Consider the following 17,412-nt stretch of genomic DNA (forward strand, 5'->3'; position numbering starts at 1 on the left):
TTAAAATTATTATATTTTATTGCGAAATAATCAAGCACATAAATGGGTATAGAGGCCTATCCTTTATCCCCGGAATGCTATTAAACAAAAAACATAAAATACCGTTAAAAGAATAGCTATTAGATTATGCGAATAACTTATAAAGTGTACAAACCGTTGCTTATTGTTGGTTTCATCTGAATTTCAAAAGTTAAGCTATAAGAATATTTTTAAACATGTGAAAGTTTATATCTATTTTAAAGCTTCAACGGGAATTAATTTTGTCCACTCTATTCTTTACAGCATGATTTAAATCACTTCGCTAAATGTTTCGAAACAATGTTAACGCGGCATGTGCACGGCTTGTAGTGTTGACGTGGCAGAATTAGAAGCTTTCCGGAGATGTTTATTCAGCTTGCTCTTTTGTCTACAACTCAAAATTTCGACAAAATTTCTTCGGAAATGTTCGTTAGTCGCGGCGTACAATATTGGGTTTAAGCACGAATTAAACCACAGAAAATAGTCCACGCTGGTCAAAATAAAGTCGTTTATCTCTACGACCCCTAGTGTGCCAAGTATAAGAACAATATAATATGGAGTATAGCAGACAAGGAGCCCAAGAACGACTGCTCCTAGCATGGTGGCAGCTTTTTGTATCTCGTTTCGTTGAGTACCTTGGAAAACCCGAATTCCCTCATTCTTGCTGGGTGATATCACTGGGGATTTTGTGTTCGTAGGTATTGCCCTTATAGTTTTGGTTTCTTTCAACTTTGCTTGAATGTCTCTTCGGAGAGATTTACCAGTCGACCAGTCGACAACTACTTTGAAGACATTACTATTCCAGTATATGAGGAGAACCAATATAAGTAGAAACTCAACAAAGATTATTACAATATTAAATATTAAGATCTCTCCTGCTGCTAAAAAACATTCTTCTGTATAATCTACCTCATCAGTTGATATTAACCTCCAGAAGAAAACATTTATTCCGTAAAATAAGGTAAAATAAAGAACAACCACCGCTGACAGGATTCTAGCCTTCCGATGTGTCATAAACGCTTTGTATCTCAAATGTTTCTTTACCATCCAGTAGCGATCGAGAGTGAGTAACAATATACACCACGTTGAAATCGCACAAGCCGAGAAATCCAAAAATAGATTGATTTTGCACACAGTTTCACCAAATATCCATGTACCAAACATAACCCAGAAATTGGCAAAGGGAAGAGAGACGACTCCCACTGTGGTATCAGCAATTGATAATACCAATACAAAAATATTTGCGGGTTTTGATCGTATGCTTTTATCTCGAATAAAAGAAAATATGACTAACAAATTTCCAAAAACTGTAATACATGTGATTATCCAGATCATAACGACTCCAAATGTGAAAACCTCATCGCTAATTTGAAATTCATTTTCACTTATTGTTGTCGATAACTGAGTTGCATTTTCAAGATAACTAACCATGATTGCAGACGGACCTGAAAGGACTGATAATTGGTATCCTTCGTCTTATATGGTTCAAGCATGGACCTATTATAGTTCAAGCTTCAATGCAGGGGTGGCGCCACTTTTTATCATTTGCTAGTTCAGCTATCACGAAAGCAGCGAACTGAGGTCAAATAAACCCTGCTGTACAGGTAGTTAGGATCGGCCAATTAAAATAATTGGGTTTGTTTTTATGTGGCTAAATACTAACAAAATTCAATTTGCGCAGTAAATATTCTTTTGTTAAAACTTGTATTTGAACACATATTAATACACATAATACAATGTAGAGTGAACAAATGTTGAGATCTCTCTTCTCCCCCAGTCCACGCTTTCGTGTTGGAGGGATTGGCTTAGCCCTACCCTACACCCCTACGGAGATTTTCAAACGGTCCAGACTATAAATTGCATTTTTTTGCGGAAATATAGCCTAATTGCTGCAAGTATCTTGTCTTAGGACATTTGTTTTTTAATAAAGGAAATATAAATGAATAACCTTTAACAGCACACAAAAAATCCAACTGATAACTAAATTAGGCCAAATTAAACGAAAAAAGAAGTCAAACACTGCGAGCACAAGTCAAGCAAAGTATGACGTCATACCAGTGAATCAGACTATCAGGCTTGTGAGATTTTTTGACCCCATGAGAGCCAATCGTGGATTAGATGGTTTTAATATTTTCTTATTTTCCGATAAAACTCTACCCAACCAATCATAGACCTACTAAGTTTTATATCAGGCTCAAGCTTATTGTATTCCCTCCACGAATCCACTTGGGCCAACTCGAACTCGAATAGTCTGTGAGTGAGATACTGTAGTTAGAAACGAGCTCGGAACAGCCAAAAACGTCAAATTTCTTAAAATTCCCTATACTGTAGCTGTTGTAAATCGGCGTTTTCCGACAAAACTGTAGCGATTTTTTCCCCTTTTTTTTCACGAATTGGTAGATTAATAATTTTCACAACATAATCCGTTTGGGCCATTACAAGAAAATCATAGATTTAGTACCAAAAATGTACTTTTGTTTAAAAAATTCAGTTTTCCCCAATGGTTAAGGCGACCTTGGAGAGCAAATGATACAACGTTTCCATATGGGGCCGAGGTCCCCGACGTGGGGCCGATGCCCCCGACGAAGGGTCAGATTTCCCTGACGAAAGCAAAGTGGGCGTGGTCGAGCTTCGATTAAAAGGTTTCGAAAGTGGTCCAGGGACGAATCCCCCGAAAATTTTGACAATTTAGGGGTTTCAAAGGCTTATTTAATCTATTTTAGAGTCTACTAATATGTAGAAAATACATATAATTTGTTTTTGTCCCGGCGAATTGTGCTTTGTCTCCCCGACGGGGGGGGGGGGATGTGGAAGGGCAGATCTCCCCGACGGTGGTCCCTGCCCCCACCCCGCTGGCGCCACCACTGCTTCAATGACACCAGTGACTACAAAATCTATTCGCCCAATAAATGGCGGATTTATTGAATAAAAGATTTCCGTACAATCAAAGGTGCTGGGTGATATGTATATCCATCACTGCCAATAACGGAAAGAGTATCTTTTAAATTCCAAGAGAGAAATATGATTTTACTACTACTGGCAATAATTTAACTATAATTATATAACATTCCGTACATTAAACGTTAGTTCAGAGAATATTCGTGAAAAATAATTTATTTCTTTAAAATTTAAAATAGCTTAATCAATAAATGAATATTATTTTACAGAGACGGAATATATCATTAGGTCATTGTTTATGCGCTCATTAATGAATTACTGCTATATAACCGCAGTGGTCGAGATTATGTTAAAGATTATGATCAGGCCTAGCTAAAACCACGATTTAACATATTTGATTTTCTTTACTTTTTTATAATTACTATTGAAAATAAGTAAAATATTCACCAATCAACAGACATGTATAAATACAATACCGTTTCTGTATTTATTGTATACCTTACATTTTGTTTGTTAATCAAACCACGGGTTTCTGTTGTAAATATCTATATCTTTAGCCAAAACTTTTCTGTTTCGTTGATGTGGTTATATTGGTAGTAAAAAAATTAATGTCTATTATAAATTACCGAGTGTTTTAAAATTGATTATGACGACAGTATATCTCTAAAATGTGTATATAATGCATATATACTTTAATAATAAAAAATAACAATTACTATTTTAATTAATGGCATACCGCTTCGTCCCTAGGGGAGGGCCACTACTAGAAGGGACCACCGGCGGGGGGTCGGGGAGAAAAACCACACATTTTCATGGAGAAAAAAGTTCTATGCAATTTCAAAGTTTATTATTTTATACCTCCTTGGTTTACGCAAGCTTTTCAAATCCCTAAATTGTTAGATTTTCCCCTTCCAGTAGTTCTGGACAACTCCTGGCAACGCACATTTATGTTTTCGTCGGGGTACTGGGGACCCCGTCAGAGACATCGGGGCCCATCCGTCGGGCAAATCATGGTGCCAGCCTTGTTCTCTCCTCAGCCTATAGACATATTTTCCTGCCAGTATAAGTAGCAAACTATAGAAGCTAAGCACAAATATTGTGCGGATCCACGCTCAGTTCGATAATAATATGTGTTATGATGTAGGGCTACGGCGTCCAGAGCCTGGTTTCCTGAAATTAATACACTGTCGCACAATGTTTTCAATGCAATCGTTACACTGGGTAGCTCCCTGACGCAACTGGGAAGACGCCCAGATTCGAGCGACCAATCAGCTTTGTGAAAAGTTGACGGCGCTTTACCAGCTGTCTATTAAAGCGTTCCTTTCTACTGTTTTCAGTGGTAGGGCCTCACTATAACAACTCCATGTGCCTAGTAATTTATCGTCAATAAAACGCCACAGAATGCAACAGTTCACGATCATACTTCTGCTCAAATTCCTGTAGTATCTCGTCTATGTCGTCCTCAAGATCTCTACTTCGTTCCATCTGAAATGCATTAAGATAAACTTTTTCAGTGTGGTTATATAACCTTTAGATTTTTTGAGGATAGGTGGATTATAATCCTCTGTTCTATATTACTACTATAGGTATAGGATATACGGTTTGTAATGAAAGTATAACCTCTTAACCACTGGAGCCACACCTTCATTACATAGATATAATACAGGTTATAAATATTATGACTGGTTAATTCCTTGTTTCTAATGGGAGAATTTTGTTTTCATATAATCTATAGTTGCATCACAATATTTCTTCCGTAAGTCACATGCTGTTGTTTTATGGTCAGGCCCCATAAAAAAATTATTAGTTTATACAGTATTAATTAAATGAATAGTCGATGAACTTGCAAAAAAACCATATAAATAATTGGGCATGGAATGAAAGGACAAAATCGATTCCAATAACCTTACGAGTGGTACATTAATTTCACAGTAAAATCACAACATATTGACACTAATATATCGAGTAGTGCACAGACAACTTACTAGTTGACATGGTAACATGATAACACCAGTTGCATTGAAGGTTGCAGATCAATTATAATTACTGTATGGAGCTTTTGATTTGCGCGCGACGACGACCACCTGACGCATTCACTCATCCGTAACACCGTCCTGCGCTCTCTTTACAACCATGTCGCGGCTGCCAGGATTTGTCCGATGTGGGGCAGTGACGGTCCGACAATTCGTGTTTGACTGTCTGAGATGGGGAAAAGTGGTGGATTTAAGCCTCCAGCCCCACGCTTTTTCCGCCGCTGTGTGCAACGTACAGGAGCGGATCCAGCCGTTAAGAAGGGGGAGGGGCGTGAATCTGTGACCGGAGCAAGAGTCTTAGGGCAGCCCCTTGCACTAGGGGTGCAAGGGCCTTAATCTTCTAGCACTTTCGTTAATTTGGGTTAATTTTTACTACATATTATTGTTCCTGCTTTTTGTGCTGAAGATCCAAGTTTAAACCAGGCCAGCGTCGGGTTTTAATTTGAGTATCTTGGCTCCACCTATAACCCTCACATAGAGAGAGTTAGGCAAGATAAGGAACATATTTGTATATGTATGTGCGGGTGGCGCTGCACTGCGGCTGCTGTCACGGCCCTCAGATCCCAAAATTTCCAATTTCATGCTAAATGAGGACAAATAAAGTACGGTACTATATTATAATTTAGCATTGTATGTTATTTTTAACGGAAAGTAAGAGTGGAGGAGTTCCCCCACCCCACCTCTAACTCCGCCACTGGCATAGGTGTGTGTGTGTGGGGGGGGGGGGGGGGGGGGGGGAAACCCCGTGTCCTAGACTTCAGGTGACCAGAGAAGCTCAACGTCGTCGCATGCGCAGATGACTTTTGGTGATGTTGCGATCTAGATACCGTTGTCGCGAAAGTCGCGCAATCGAAAACTCCATATCAATTTTTTTTTTTAAATTAAAAAAATTACCACGGTGCAAAGCTCAAGAACCTGGAAAGCACCGAGTGTCGCCTCGTCATGATTGTCCTGGATATCAATATTGATTACGTGTACAGGTTGATAAGACGTCTGCTCACGTGACTGAAGATCTTCAATCACCTGGTCGTACACTCTTTCTTCGGCAGTTATTATGACGTCAAATGTTTCTTTGCAAGACTGAAATCTCTCAGGGTGTGGTTTAATCCGTCGATTTCGGTCCAGCATATTCAGAATACCATTCTGTGTGTATCTGATTGTCCATTAAGGAATATTGCAGTTTGAATAATAAATAAAATGACATAGAATGATACGGACTATACTTAACAAATACACAATGATGATGCTTTAATAACTTTAAAATTGCAATTAAAGTTCCGACTTAATTAACATTTTAACAGTCCCTCTTTTAAATTTCACGTGGAAGGGAAAAAATGTGGTTTATCCGTCGATTTCGGTCCAGCCTATTCAATATACCATTCTATGTGCAGGCCATCTGATTGTCCATTAAGAAATATTGAAGTTTGCATACCAATAAAATGATATACTGTAAATTATAATTAACGATGACCAGGGGTGGCGCCAGGGGGGGGAAAAATAAAGGCCTACACATGCTGGTAAAGTCAGCAGATTTTTTCTTTCTAGGGGATGGAGGTTATTTATGAGAATAATTTTAAGGCTAATCTAATATTATTTTGGCTTATTCTGAGGTGGGAGCTAGAGGAACCCAGCATACTGCCTAACGGAGTGCCTGTGTGCACCCGGGTGTGACAGCGACATTGTTTTTAACATTAATGGGTGGAGCCCTGTCTGGATACTTACACCGATAGCGCACATGGTTTAATGAACTATTTTTAGTTTAAGTACCGTAGTTTAATTCAAAATCATTTACTACTTGTTTTTCTTTTCTTCGAAATATTGAGGCTTTTTGCGGTTTTTTGTTTAAGTACAGCAGTTTAATTCAAAATCATTTACTACTTGTTTTTCTTTTCTTTGAAATATTGAGGCTTTTTGCGGAATGCGCTATAGAAGAATGTATTTATTATTACATGGGAGGATGACAAGACAGAATACGGTTCCCCACACGTCATTAAAGCTTATGTTATACACTGAAGTGCCCTTTTTCTTTCTGTGGCGTGTATCCATAACCCCGAGAAAGGCCGGCAAAAAAATGTTTGTGACGATTTACTGTGTTTTGTTAGATTCATATCGAGGATCATAATCAGTTAATCTGATTATACCTGAATGATTGTTTTTCCAAATCATAAAATGGGACGTTAACGTTAGTGTCCAAGATTTCACCTATAAGCTAATATTGCATCAAACATTTAATATGGCCATCACCTCTTCTATCAACTTCCAGTTTTCTGATTGCGTGTTCTACGTCGACTAGTCATTAGCGCTGTTTCAATATAAATACCACTCACCTTTCCCGTTGATATTTACTGTAGACTTGTACTAAACTAAAAGTGTCAAAGTCAATTCAATTCAGCCTTGTTGGATGTCTAAAAATCCATCAATTCAAATATAATGTTCAAAAGCTTCTTGATATTTAGACAGGCCTGTCCATAAATCATTGCCAATACTGTATCCAAAAAATATGAATTCCCAATCCAAAATTTAACCTCTTTTTTAGTATATTTTTTAGATCAAACATTTGAACATAATTTAAGATATTAAATCGTTATTATTTTTTTGAATATCAATGAATTATTTTAACTACATTTCAACGCCTAAGAAGTTAAATTTTCGATATTTAAATATAAAAAAATAACAGCCTGACACATTTTGAATTAAAAACTAATGGATGATTAAAAAGTCTTTGAAACTTTGAAGATGTCAAATGGTTCTTTATTCAGTGTTTTGAGTATCAAATACAAAGTACAGTACCACTTGGCATCCTGAAACTGTCAAAGGGTCCTTTATTCAACGTACATGTATTGATTTTGCTACCGCATTTTTAAAATACTGTTTGATACTGTGCAGTACTTTTGATCGCTCTATATTGCATTTATATCACTTCTGCACTTCAACATCCTTAACAATTCTGAATAAAGTACCAAAACGTGTCAAAAATCTTCGCAGTTCAGCAATTTTGAAACTGATATTCTTGATTATCCAAAACACAAATGTTGGATAATAAGAACAGTTATAAAGAATCTACGCACTTCAACAACATTCAAGGCAGAATAAACTTCTTCCCTCAAGACCTAATGAGCACTGGGATTAATTACGACATCCAGAGTCAAGTGAACGACCTATTTTGAAATAGTTATTCTATGTACCTGTATATAGAATTCACTGATATTGACTTACGTTGGATCCTGAACATAAAAAACATCGAAATGAGTAGTAAGTGTGAGGCTACACCAGACGGCTTGCGTTCTTGTGCAAGGTATGTTGGATTGGTTTCTTCCTCGTTTAAGGTACTGTATTATTCAGATGATCCAGAAATGTATCAAAGGCCCTACAGTCGGTTCCATAGCAGGATGCAAATGTTCTATAATGCATTGGATACTTTGGAAAATACAGCCGCGAGACAAGACTTCTTGTAGATAGCGGTCCGGTATCATATATTTACAGAAATGCACTGTCATTTTCAAGGAGCAATTTTAACTGCTGTACACTAGATTCTGTACATTTTACAGTTACTGTACACTTTATAATAAATCCTCGGTACAGAATAACTCCTTAAAAACAACAATTGGCGTCTCTGTTTTGCACAGTTTGTCAGATTTTCGGAAATTAGCACAACTATGAGAATTTCCGACATTGGTCATAAAATGCGTCTTTGAAGTATTAATGATTATTAAAAGTACATAATTAGTGGAACAGACTGCATTTATTTCAGTTTTTTCGAAATAAAAAATAAATAACTGCAAAATTCGCAATGGTAAATGATATGTTAAATCTCTTGCGGAAACTGCGCAGTTTTGACTCTGCACAAAGATAAAATTACGCATCTTGAAACTGCTTAAATCAGACAAACTGAGTACAGGCATAATGAAAACGGCAGTGGTTGTCCTCGCCTCCTAATATCACAGTACACGCGAATCTACGATGAATGTAACGGGACAAAGGAGACGCGAGTTCTTGGGAAAGAAAAACATGGAGAGCTACAGTAGTGTAGTTTCGTACTTTGTAGTTATTGGTTACACAACTGGGAATGTTCATCTCTGCCATGGAATTATATTAAAAAATGCAGAAAAGCTGAAGCTGATGTTAATTTCTTGAATAATTATATTATCATTATTGATATTGCTATTATTAACACCATTACTTATTATTCATCAATTTGTATGGATTGGAATTATAATAATTTAAATAGGCTCAGTCACAGGGACACAACCTCATAGTAGATCTTACAGTAGCAAGCGGTTATTGATAACATTACAAGAGTCGTACATTATCAATTGACACCTGTTGAAATTAATTTCCTGTGGGACAATCATTATATTCCATTACATTTATAGACCGTGTGCAAACGTTTGAATAACGATGAGTATGATGAAAACCCACTCTGGAATACTGCACTTAGCTGTGTTTTGAATTCGCATTTTCCTCATAAGGCCATAAATAAAAACAAAAAGACTTTAAAATTATTAAAGTATTACTATTACTTTAGTGTACTATTATTATTTTACTATCATAGTAGTTTATAAATTCACAATTGTAAAATAAGATACACTGTTATCATTATTTTTTTAATGTTGTTTGGAAATTATATTAAATATTGATTGTATATTATAATTGATTTGACCTCTAAACAACTAAACCTGCAAGCCTGAGAGGGGAAACTGAAGGTAACTAAAGACAATGGGAATCATCCAAAAGCATAATCAAGCACAACTGTTATAGCGTACAGTAGAAGACCTTTATTCATTGTTTTTTTTTTTTTTAATTGACAAAGTAGACACCATTATGGAATAAACAAAAGGCTACCCTGTACTGAGTGAGCATAAGATTGCTAAGAGCAATTTAGAAGCCATTTACACAAATATTGTTACAAAAATTTTCTCCCTCACCTGGTTCCTAAACAATCCAGAATAAAATATTGGTGATGTTAAAATGCACCATTAATAGTGTGCATATTTTTTCTGTGTTGTACAATAATTGGATATTTTATTTGTTGTACCTGCTAATGGCTTCTAGATTGAGCTTGAAAGAATCACTATGTCAACTGATAGTAAGAGTAGCATGAACAGCTAATTGCACAAAGTTCATGCTGTTAAAATTTAAACATCCTTTTCTATCCATTCTGGGATCAAATGGAAAAGCACTTTGGTTTTAAAAGCATGAGGAATTGGTAACTGCTAGTTCTAGGTGTTTTTAAAAATTTATATCTCAATATGAAATAATTCTCGCAGATTGACATCACCTGTGAAAATGTACAGTGCATTGATTAAAATATAAGCAGAAATGAAACAAAGCATTTGTATGACGTGAAAATGTTGTTGATGGGTCCAATGAAATCCTAATCAATTAATAAATCTGAATCTTAAATAAGCTGATACAATTGGAGAATGCCAATTTGGATTTCAAATAAGCTGATCCAATTGGAGAATGCCAATTTAGATTCAAATAAGCTGATCCAATTGGAGAATGCCAATTTGGATTCAAATAAGCTGATCCAATTGGAGAATACCAATTTGGATTTCAAATAAGCTGATCCAATTGGAGAATTCCAATTTGGATTTCAAATAAGCTGATCCAATTGGAGAATGCCAATTTGGATTTCAAATAAGCTGATCCAATCGGAGAATGCCAATTTGGATTTCAAATAAGCTGATCCAATTGGAGAATGCCAATTTTGATTCAAATAAGCTGATCCAATTGGAGAATGCCAATTTGGATTTCAAATAAGCTGATCCAATTGGAGAATGCCTATTTGGATTTCAAATAAGCTGATCCAATTGGAGAATGCCAATTTGGATTTCAAATAAGCTGATCCAATTGGTGAATGTCAATTTGGGTTTCAAATAAGCTGATCCAATTGGAGAATGTCAATTTGGATTTCAAATAAGCTGATCCAATTGGAGAAGGCCAATTTGGATTTCAAAAAAGGATGATCCAATTGGAGAATGCCAATTTGACCAGTGTTAACTAGGAATGCATGCATCCTAAATCAGTGACTAAAGTGTAATAGAAAAAATTAGAAATCCATCATATTTTGACCTAGCGCATGGACTGGATCGGCACCCATCAAAATTTTTATGCCAGAACAATATACTATTGTGACTTGAGGAAGAGTGGGCCATATAATTATAAGCATTCATGCTTCACAACGGCCCAAGAATAAGCTGATCCAATTGGAGAATTGTCAATTTGGATATTAAAATAAGCTGGTCTAATTGGATAATGTAATATTATATATGATATATGTACTATTTATTAGTTCTTTTAATGAATAAAATAAACCCTGTGCAGACTATAAAATTATATTTGACATGTCACATGCCTAAATATGGTCATGATGACATCACATCATGAACATATATAGGCACATCATGACTATATATGGACATTCAACAGATTTTTGAAAGGCTTGCTTGTCTTAAGCTAACTTTTCAACAGGAGTGAATTTGAAAATTTAGAGTGATCATTCAACCTGGTACATTCTGTAAAGTCTTACCATTTGCCTTTACAGTCAAGAGCAAAAAAGAAAAATACTTCTTGAAATACTGTTCAAGAATTTATAATAGAACAAAATATATATAAGTAAATAAAAATTAAAGACTTGGGATACAAGCTTCGGTCTTTTTTGGTAAGATCCTGGTACATCTGCTCATATGTTGTTCCATCAAATTCATAAATGTTTGGTTTATCTGGAGCAGATCCTGGCAGTTTAACATTCACACCGGTTCCAAATGATTTTACAATAAATCCCTTTTTACTGAAAGAGAGAGAGAGAGAAATTGCTAAAATTAGGCATTATTTAATTCATTAAATATTTAATATATTTCACAAATATATAAATATAGAGTACCACTCTCTCTTGTCAACAGACGTAGGTTACCGTTCATTACGCCTGAATGACTGCATAAGCTTTGTGGAATAGGCATTTTAAAATCTAATATTTTACCATCAAAATGTACTAAAAATACAAAAGCTCACATTATATTAGTTATCAAACACACATTTAATCATCAATTAAAATTTACAAAGAAAAAGTAAGATACAACATCTTAATAATTATGTTAGGAATTGGGATCAATGGTTTGTCATTTTGCATCGATAGCAACGGAGTAGTATCACATGGTATCGTGACGTAACACTGTAGTACTCTATGATATACAGCTAAACTTGCCTAAGTCGTCTTTTCCTAATTCAAATAATTTCTAAGTCGATCTTATTTTACATGCCAAATTGTTGTGTTTTCTAGTCCTAAGGTTCAAGGTAATTCAAGGTAATTAATTAACCATGAACTGTAAGTCAAATTATATCTAAGTCGAACCATTTTTCAATGCCATTTTGGATTTGACTATGGCAAGTACTGTACATACTGTACCATATATGTTTTTCAATAAATTATGTTTGTCAATAAAGATGCCAGACTGTAAAATAAGGCCTGCACGGAGATATACCCTCCACGCAAAAATTAGGCCTAGAAATCTGTCTGCGCATTTTGGAAATTACGGGTCGATTTCCGCAGAGTTATTATTAATCATTGAAATAACCTGCATGAAATGTGTTAATATTTATATCATGTGCATATTTTGTTCTCATATTTTTGCATGGTTGGTTATTTTTATTTCAAGGCTGAGTCCTTGGTACGGATTGCCGTGTGGGAGGTGTCCTTGACACTGTCTTGGAGTTCTACAGCATACAGTTTGATCTTGGTCAATACATGGTGTTCGTGAACCATAGGCTAGGCAGAAAGCGATAAGATAAGAGTTAATATCGAAGGCTAGTAGAAGAGGCGCACAGAGTCGGGGGTCATAATTGTAGTGGAAGAGGCACACAGAGTACTGTATGGGGTCCAGTGTGGAGGGAAGTTTTGATTATTGGTGATCCGCTTCACGAGCGGATCACCTCTTGTTATTGTCAGAGATCATCTTTTTTTTTTTTATTCTACGTCTCTCCCCATATCTTGTTAGCACGATATCTCAAAATTGGCACAAGATTCATAAATGCACGCTTTAACAAACATTTAGCTTGGCCTGGAATAGTCACAATAAGGTTTTCAAAGTGCGCAGTTACGCGTGATGGCGTCTATGCGCAATTTTGTATTTTTACATTATCGATCATATCAGCCTAACCAATTGCCATTTCGAAATCGTATTAAGTGAGCATTAACTTCGGGTTAATGTTGAATGTAATGTACCCTAATTGTACGCGTGCACTTCATAACGTGCACGTACGCGTGCGTCAAAATTTCAAAATGCTCAAAATCGTTATTAGACTAAATTAGAGCATGTTTCAGGTCATTTTAAGCATTTCAAATTTTTTTGAAATGTTCCACTACGCGTGTGCATTTTTACAAGCTCAGCTGGTACGGAAGCAAGAAATTACGTTTTTTACATACTTTGGGTTCCTGAAATTGTTTTCACAAATTTCCATTCTTTTCGGTCATCTTATGGCCAATAGCAATTTCGTACGTGCGCATCAAACATAGGGATCTTTGCACGGATTTGTGCAGTGAAAAATATGCTGAAATCAGGTCTATTTTTAATCGGTTATAGCTCCTTAGGATGAAAGGTGACCCCTAAATATTTATTTATAACGTCTTAATTTTTAAATTTATTTGAACATTTCTCGGTTATTTTTTGTTCAATCGTTCCCACCTGTGAGTATGTTATAGCTGAGACAATTCTCTTTCGGAAGTGTCCTTTTATTTTTCATTTTGATAACGTGATCATGGTAAAAAAAATGAATTTTTGGAGCCCCTTTATCTCTCTTTCTTGAAAGATGTAGAAAACATAGAACAGAGAGGGCGGCAGACTGTATTTTGATGCTGTCAGACTGATATGTAGGTTACATGAAGGTTTCAGAAAATTTAAACAACGTTTCAGGTGATTTTCAGCATTCCAAAACTTTACATAATTTACGCGCCTTACGTTCATTTCCACGCAAAGCAAGTAATGAAGCTGGAAATTACGTTATGTTACATATTTTGGGTTCCTGACATTGTATTCATATCAGGAGTCAACTCTTTGTGCCAATACTGTGCTCATGGGCATCGAGACGTGTGCATACGCATGTGTAAATCTTTTAAAATGCTCAAAATTACTCTTTTTAAAAAAAAAACTAATTAGAGCATATTTTAACATATAAAACTTTTAAATCAGCACCGTGCGCGCTTCCTGAGGGTCAACGTACGGCGGATCACCAAACTCGTCCTCAGTGACAAGTTCAAATCTAGTTTTATTTTGTTTATGTCCATTTTATCATGTTCCCTATACACATTCACTAATACTTATGTCTTTAATCATGTTCAATTTTTATTGATCGATATAATTGGTTGAATATGCATGATAATTGGTTAAATAGACAAAACTAGTTCATACTTACAAGTATGTCTAATATTATTATATGCATTATATATTGAATTTGCATAGTTTGATCCGATATTTGGTGAATGAATAAAAGTTTGTTTTGATGAAACATATATCAATTAAAACGGTGTTTGTGTTCTGTAACGTCTTGGTGTGATATTTGTGGGCGATCTAGACATGTGACATACATTTTTGAGGTGACAGTATGGTAAAGGTATATAACTGTCTCTTATACACATCTAGATGTGTATAAGAGACAGGAGTTATTATTAATCATTGAAATAACCTGCATGAAATGTGTTAATATTTATATCATGTGCATATTTTGTTCTCATATTTTTGCATGGTTGGTTATTTTTATTTCAAGGCTGAGTCCTACAAAGCAACATAAGACGTGAAGCAACGCTATAACAGAAAAAAGAACAATAGCCTTAAGGGCGTATGCCAAGCTACAAGCTTGACAGCAGTCAAGATAAAAACGCGGGAAAAATATACTATGGTAAAAATCATATACATATATATAAACTATATATAAGAAGAAATAATATGTAGGCCTATATGAATATAAAAATGAAAACGAAAAAAAAAAATTATATATATATATACATATAGATATATATATGTATATATATATATATATGGATATATATAATATATATATTATATATATTTGATATTAAAAATATTTTAGGTAGTGGAATACGGTACCGCACGCTATCTCGGTATTGGTCAGTGTCACTACTGCAGTCAGTTGCCAACCATAACTTTTTTTTTGTTTATCATTACTGCTGGGATAGTGTGCAGTATTTTTCATATCTATAATCTAGCCTAGTCATATCAAATAATTTGAGATTAGAGCTAAAAACTGTCTAAATGGAATATATTCATGCTTTATTGAATCTTTTTTTTTAAAGCCAGGTTCCAGAGGAAAAACACTTTCTTAATAGGCATCGCCATAGGCCTACAACTGACACAAGCAAGGGTATTTGACGGAAAACTTGGGAACGGTTATTTAAATTTTTAATGAGATTTTTGAATATTTAAAAATAGGATGGAAAAGGGGCATATTAAGTTTTAACCAACCTTTTTTCCACCAGTTTTAGGTTATCTATTAGTATTACTCTAGTGTCAAAGAATGAATCACGAAAAATTGTGTTATGAAGAATGATCTTAAAATGAGGCTATCCCGGCTAGGCTAAATCCGGTGGCGGCGGTAGGCGCCGCCTATAAATAGTAGGTTAAATAGTAGGGAAGGCTAGGCCTAGCCCAGGTAGGCTAGCCTAGCTAGGCTAGTTTGGCCCTATCTCTCTAACTTGACTCTGTAGTCGATTACACACCGAAGAATCAATGTTTTGAAATGTATCATTTATACTAACCTCAACAATCCATGTGCTTCCATACTTCTATTTTGATTACTCGAACATACCACGGCAATTCTTAACTTCATTTTATGCGCCATAATTCAGTATTATAACTGCAATTATTGGTATTTACTCTGGAGTACGAACGCACACCAGCACTGTAAACTAGCAAATATCCTAGCCGTTTTTGGGCGACTGGGGAATTCTCTAATTCTCAATGATAGTATGGAGCGCCAAAGGAGTTTCGCATAACGTATAATAGCAGAATAATATACTGTCAATTAAAGTCACAGACTCCGGCGGATCAGAGGAGGAAAATAAATTTATTGATATTTTGTACAACTGATTTTTCTAAGACAAAAAAGCATATTTGACAAAAAAACTTTAGAACGGTTAATGAGATACTAATTTTTGAATAATTAAAAACTGGGGGAAAATGCCGTGCAAATAGGGTGATTACACCATGGGAGGCAATTCAACAAAAAAGGACGAACATCTCCGGCTCTCGAACATAGTGCGTGCGTACAGTCCTTTGATCCTTTACTTTACCTATGCTCAGACATATAGCCTTCAAAATTGAAGTTTGCACTAATCTGGAAGATGAAAAAGAAGAAGAAGAAGAAGAAGAAGAAGAGACACAACGAATTACGCAAGTTCATCGAGTAGTGTGAACTTGTGAGGGGCGTAAACGCCAGCATTAGCGCGTATCACTGGCGTACGGTATAATCCGGCAACATACTCCAGATTAGCGTACGCCGCCATGAGTTACGACAGTCATGCACCATGATTTTGAACTCGACCAAGATTTGACCACTTACAATAAGCCTATAGATGTAAACAGAAAACAAAACGTGCGGTTATGAATACGAATACCATACTTCTCACGAATACTAGCGTTCGTCAATCGCCTAGTCTGGACATCTCGCTAGTTACGCCACGGATTAGCGTTAGATACGACTGGCGTATCTCTCTGCAGTTCTGGCATCGACAATCCGATACTAGTTGCGAGTACAAACCGTCAATTATTAGTCTATTTTGCCATACTAATCTCATTTGTACCTCATTCCACCAAAATTCTTTGCAACAATATTCTGTACAGACCGAATGACTCACCAAAGATGGCGACATCAAGATTCGTATGGGTATGAAAACATTAACATTCGCTGGGGTGGCCACCAGGGGGTCTAAGGTCCACGACGGGGGGGGGGGACATCCCCGACGGGAGAAAAGTGGGCTTGGCCTGGCACCTCTTAAAATATTCCGAAAGTGGTCCCAGGGAGCGAATCCACCAAACATTTTTACAATTTAGGATCTGAAAGGCTTTTTTAATCAATTTTAGAGTTATATGTAGAAAATACATAGGCCTAATTTTCTCCTCGATGTGGATTTTCTCCCCGACGGTGTGGGGGGGGGGCAGAAGCTCCCCCAAGGGGGTCTTGACCCATCGACCCTCGCTGGAGCCACCCCTGAACACGCTAGGCTTCAAGCCTATGCATTTGATTGCGTGATGAAGTTCGCATATAGAAGGTGCTTTTTATTATTACAACATTCATGATGAGATTAAAGTTAATTTGATTTACATTTCCATCAGACCAACCGTTCGACTCGCCAATCCATTACATAGAACAGTCAGTTTACAACTTGCATGCTGATTATTTTATATATATATATATATATATATATATTTTTTTTTTTTTTTCAGTGTCA

At 36.0% G+C, this 17,412-nt stretch overlaps 2 protein-coding genes across 2 annotated transcripts; both read right to left on the reverse strand.

The window, feature by feature from the left end:
• Positions 1–2,566, reverse strand: LOC117111436 (histamine H3 receptor-like). Its single transcript, XM_033254390.1, has one exon. The coding sequence runs from the start codon at positions 1,447–1,449 to the stop codon at positions 322–324; it is 1,128 nt and encodes a 375-aa protein (XP_033110281.1). The 5' UTR covers positions 1,450–2,566; the 3' UTR covers positions 1–321.
• A 345-nt stretch (positions 2,567–2,911) lies between these two features.
• On the reverse strand, positions 2,912–15,911 carry LOC117111527 (RNA polymerase II subunit A C-terminal domain phosphatase SSU72-like). Its single transcript, XM_033254496.1, has 4 exons — positions 15,721–15,911; positions 11,596–11,742; positions 5,844–6,102; positions 2,912–4,401 (listed from the first exon to the last, which is right to left on the reverse strand). Exons 1-4 carry the CDS (start codon positions 15,801–15,803, stop codon positions 4,300–4,302), a joined length of 591 nt encoding a protein of 196 aa, XP_033110387.1. The 5' UTR covers positions 15,804–15,911; the 3' UTR covers positions 2,912–4,299.
• Positions 15,912–17,412: the final 1,501 nt, after the last annotated feature.

Source organism: Anneissia japonica, unplaced genomic scaffold, assembly GCF_011630105.1.
Source record: "Anneissia japonica isolate Jap-2015-1 unplaced genomic scaffold, ASM1163010v1 scaffold284983_len440753_cov197, whole genome shotgun sequence".
Taxonomy (NCBI): domain Eukaryota; kingdom Metazoa; phylum Echinodermata; class Crinoidea; order Comatulida; family Comatulidae; genus Anneissia; species Anneissia japonica.

Coding starts and splice junctions, on each gene's coding strand:
- LOC117111436 (XM_033254390.1), bottom strand. CDS start 1,449: ATGGTTAGTTATCTTGAAAATGCAACTCAGTTATCGACAACAATAAGT.
- LOC117111527 (XM_033254496.1), bottom strand. CDS start 15,803: ATGGCGCATAAAATGAAGTTAAGAATTGCCGTGGTATGTTCGAGTAAT. Junction 6,103..11,595: donor ACCAAAAAAGACCGAAGCTT/GTATCCCAAGTC, acceptor ATGGACAATCAG/ATACACACAGAATGGTATTC. Junction 4,402..5,843: donor TTCTTGAGCTTTGCACCGTG/GTAATTTTTTTA, acceptor AATGCATTTCAG/ATGGAACGAAGTAGAGATCT.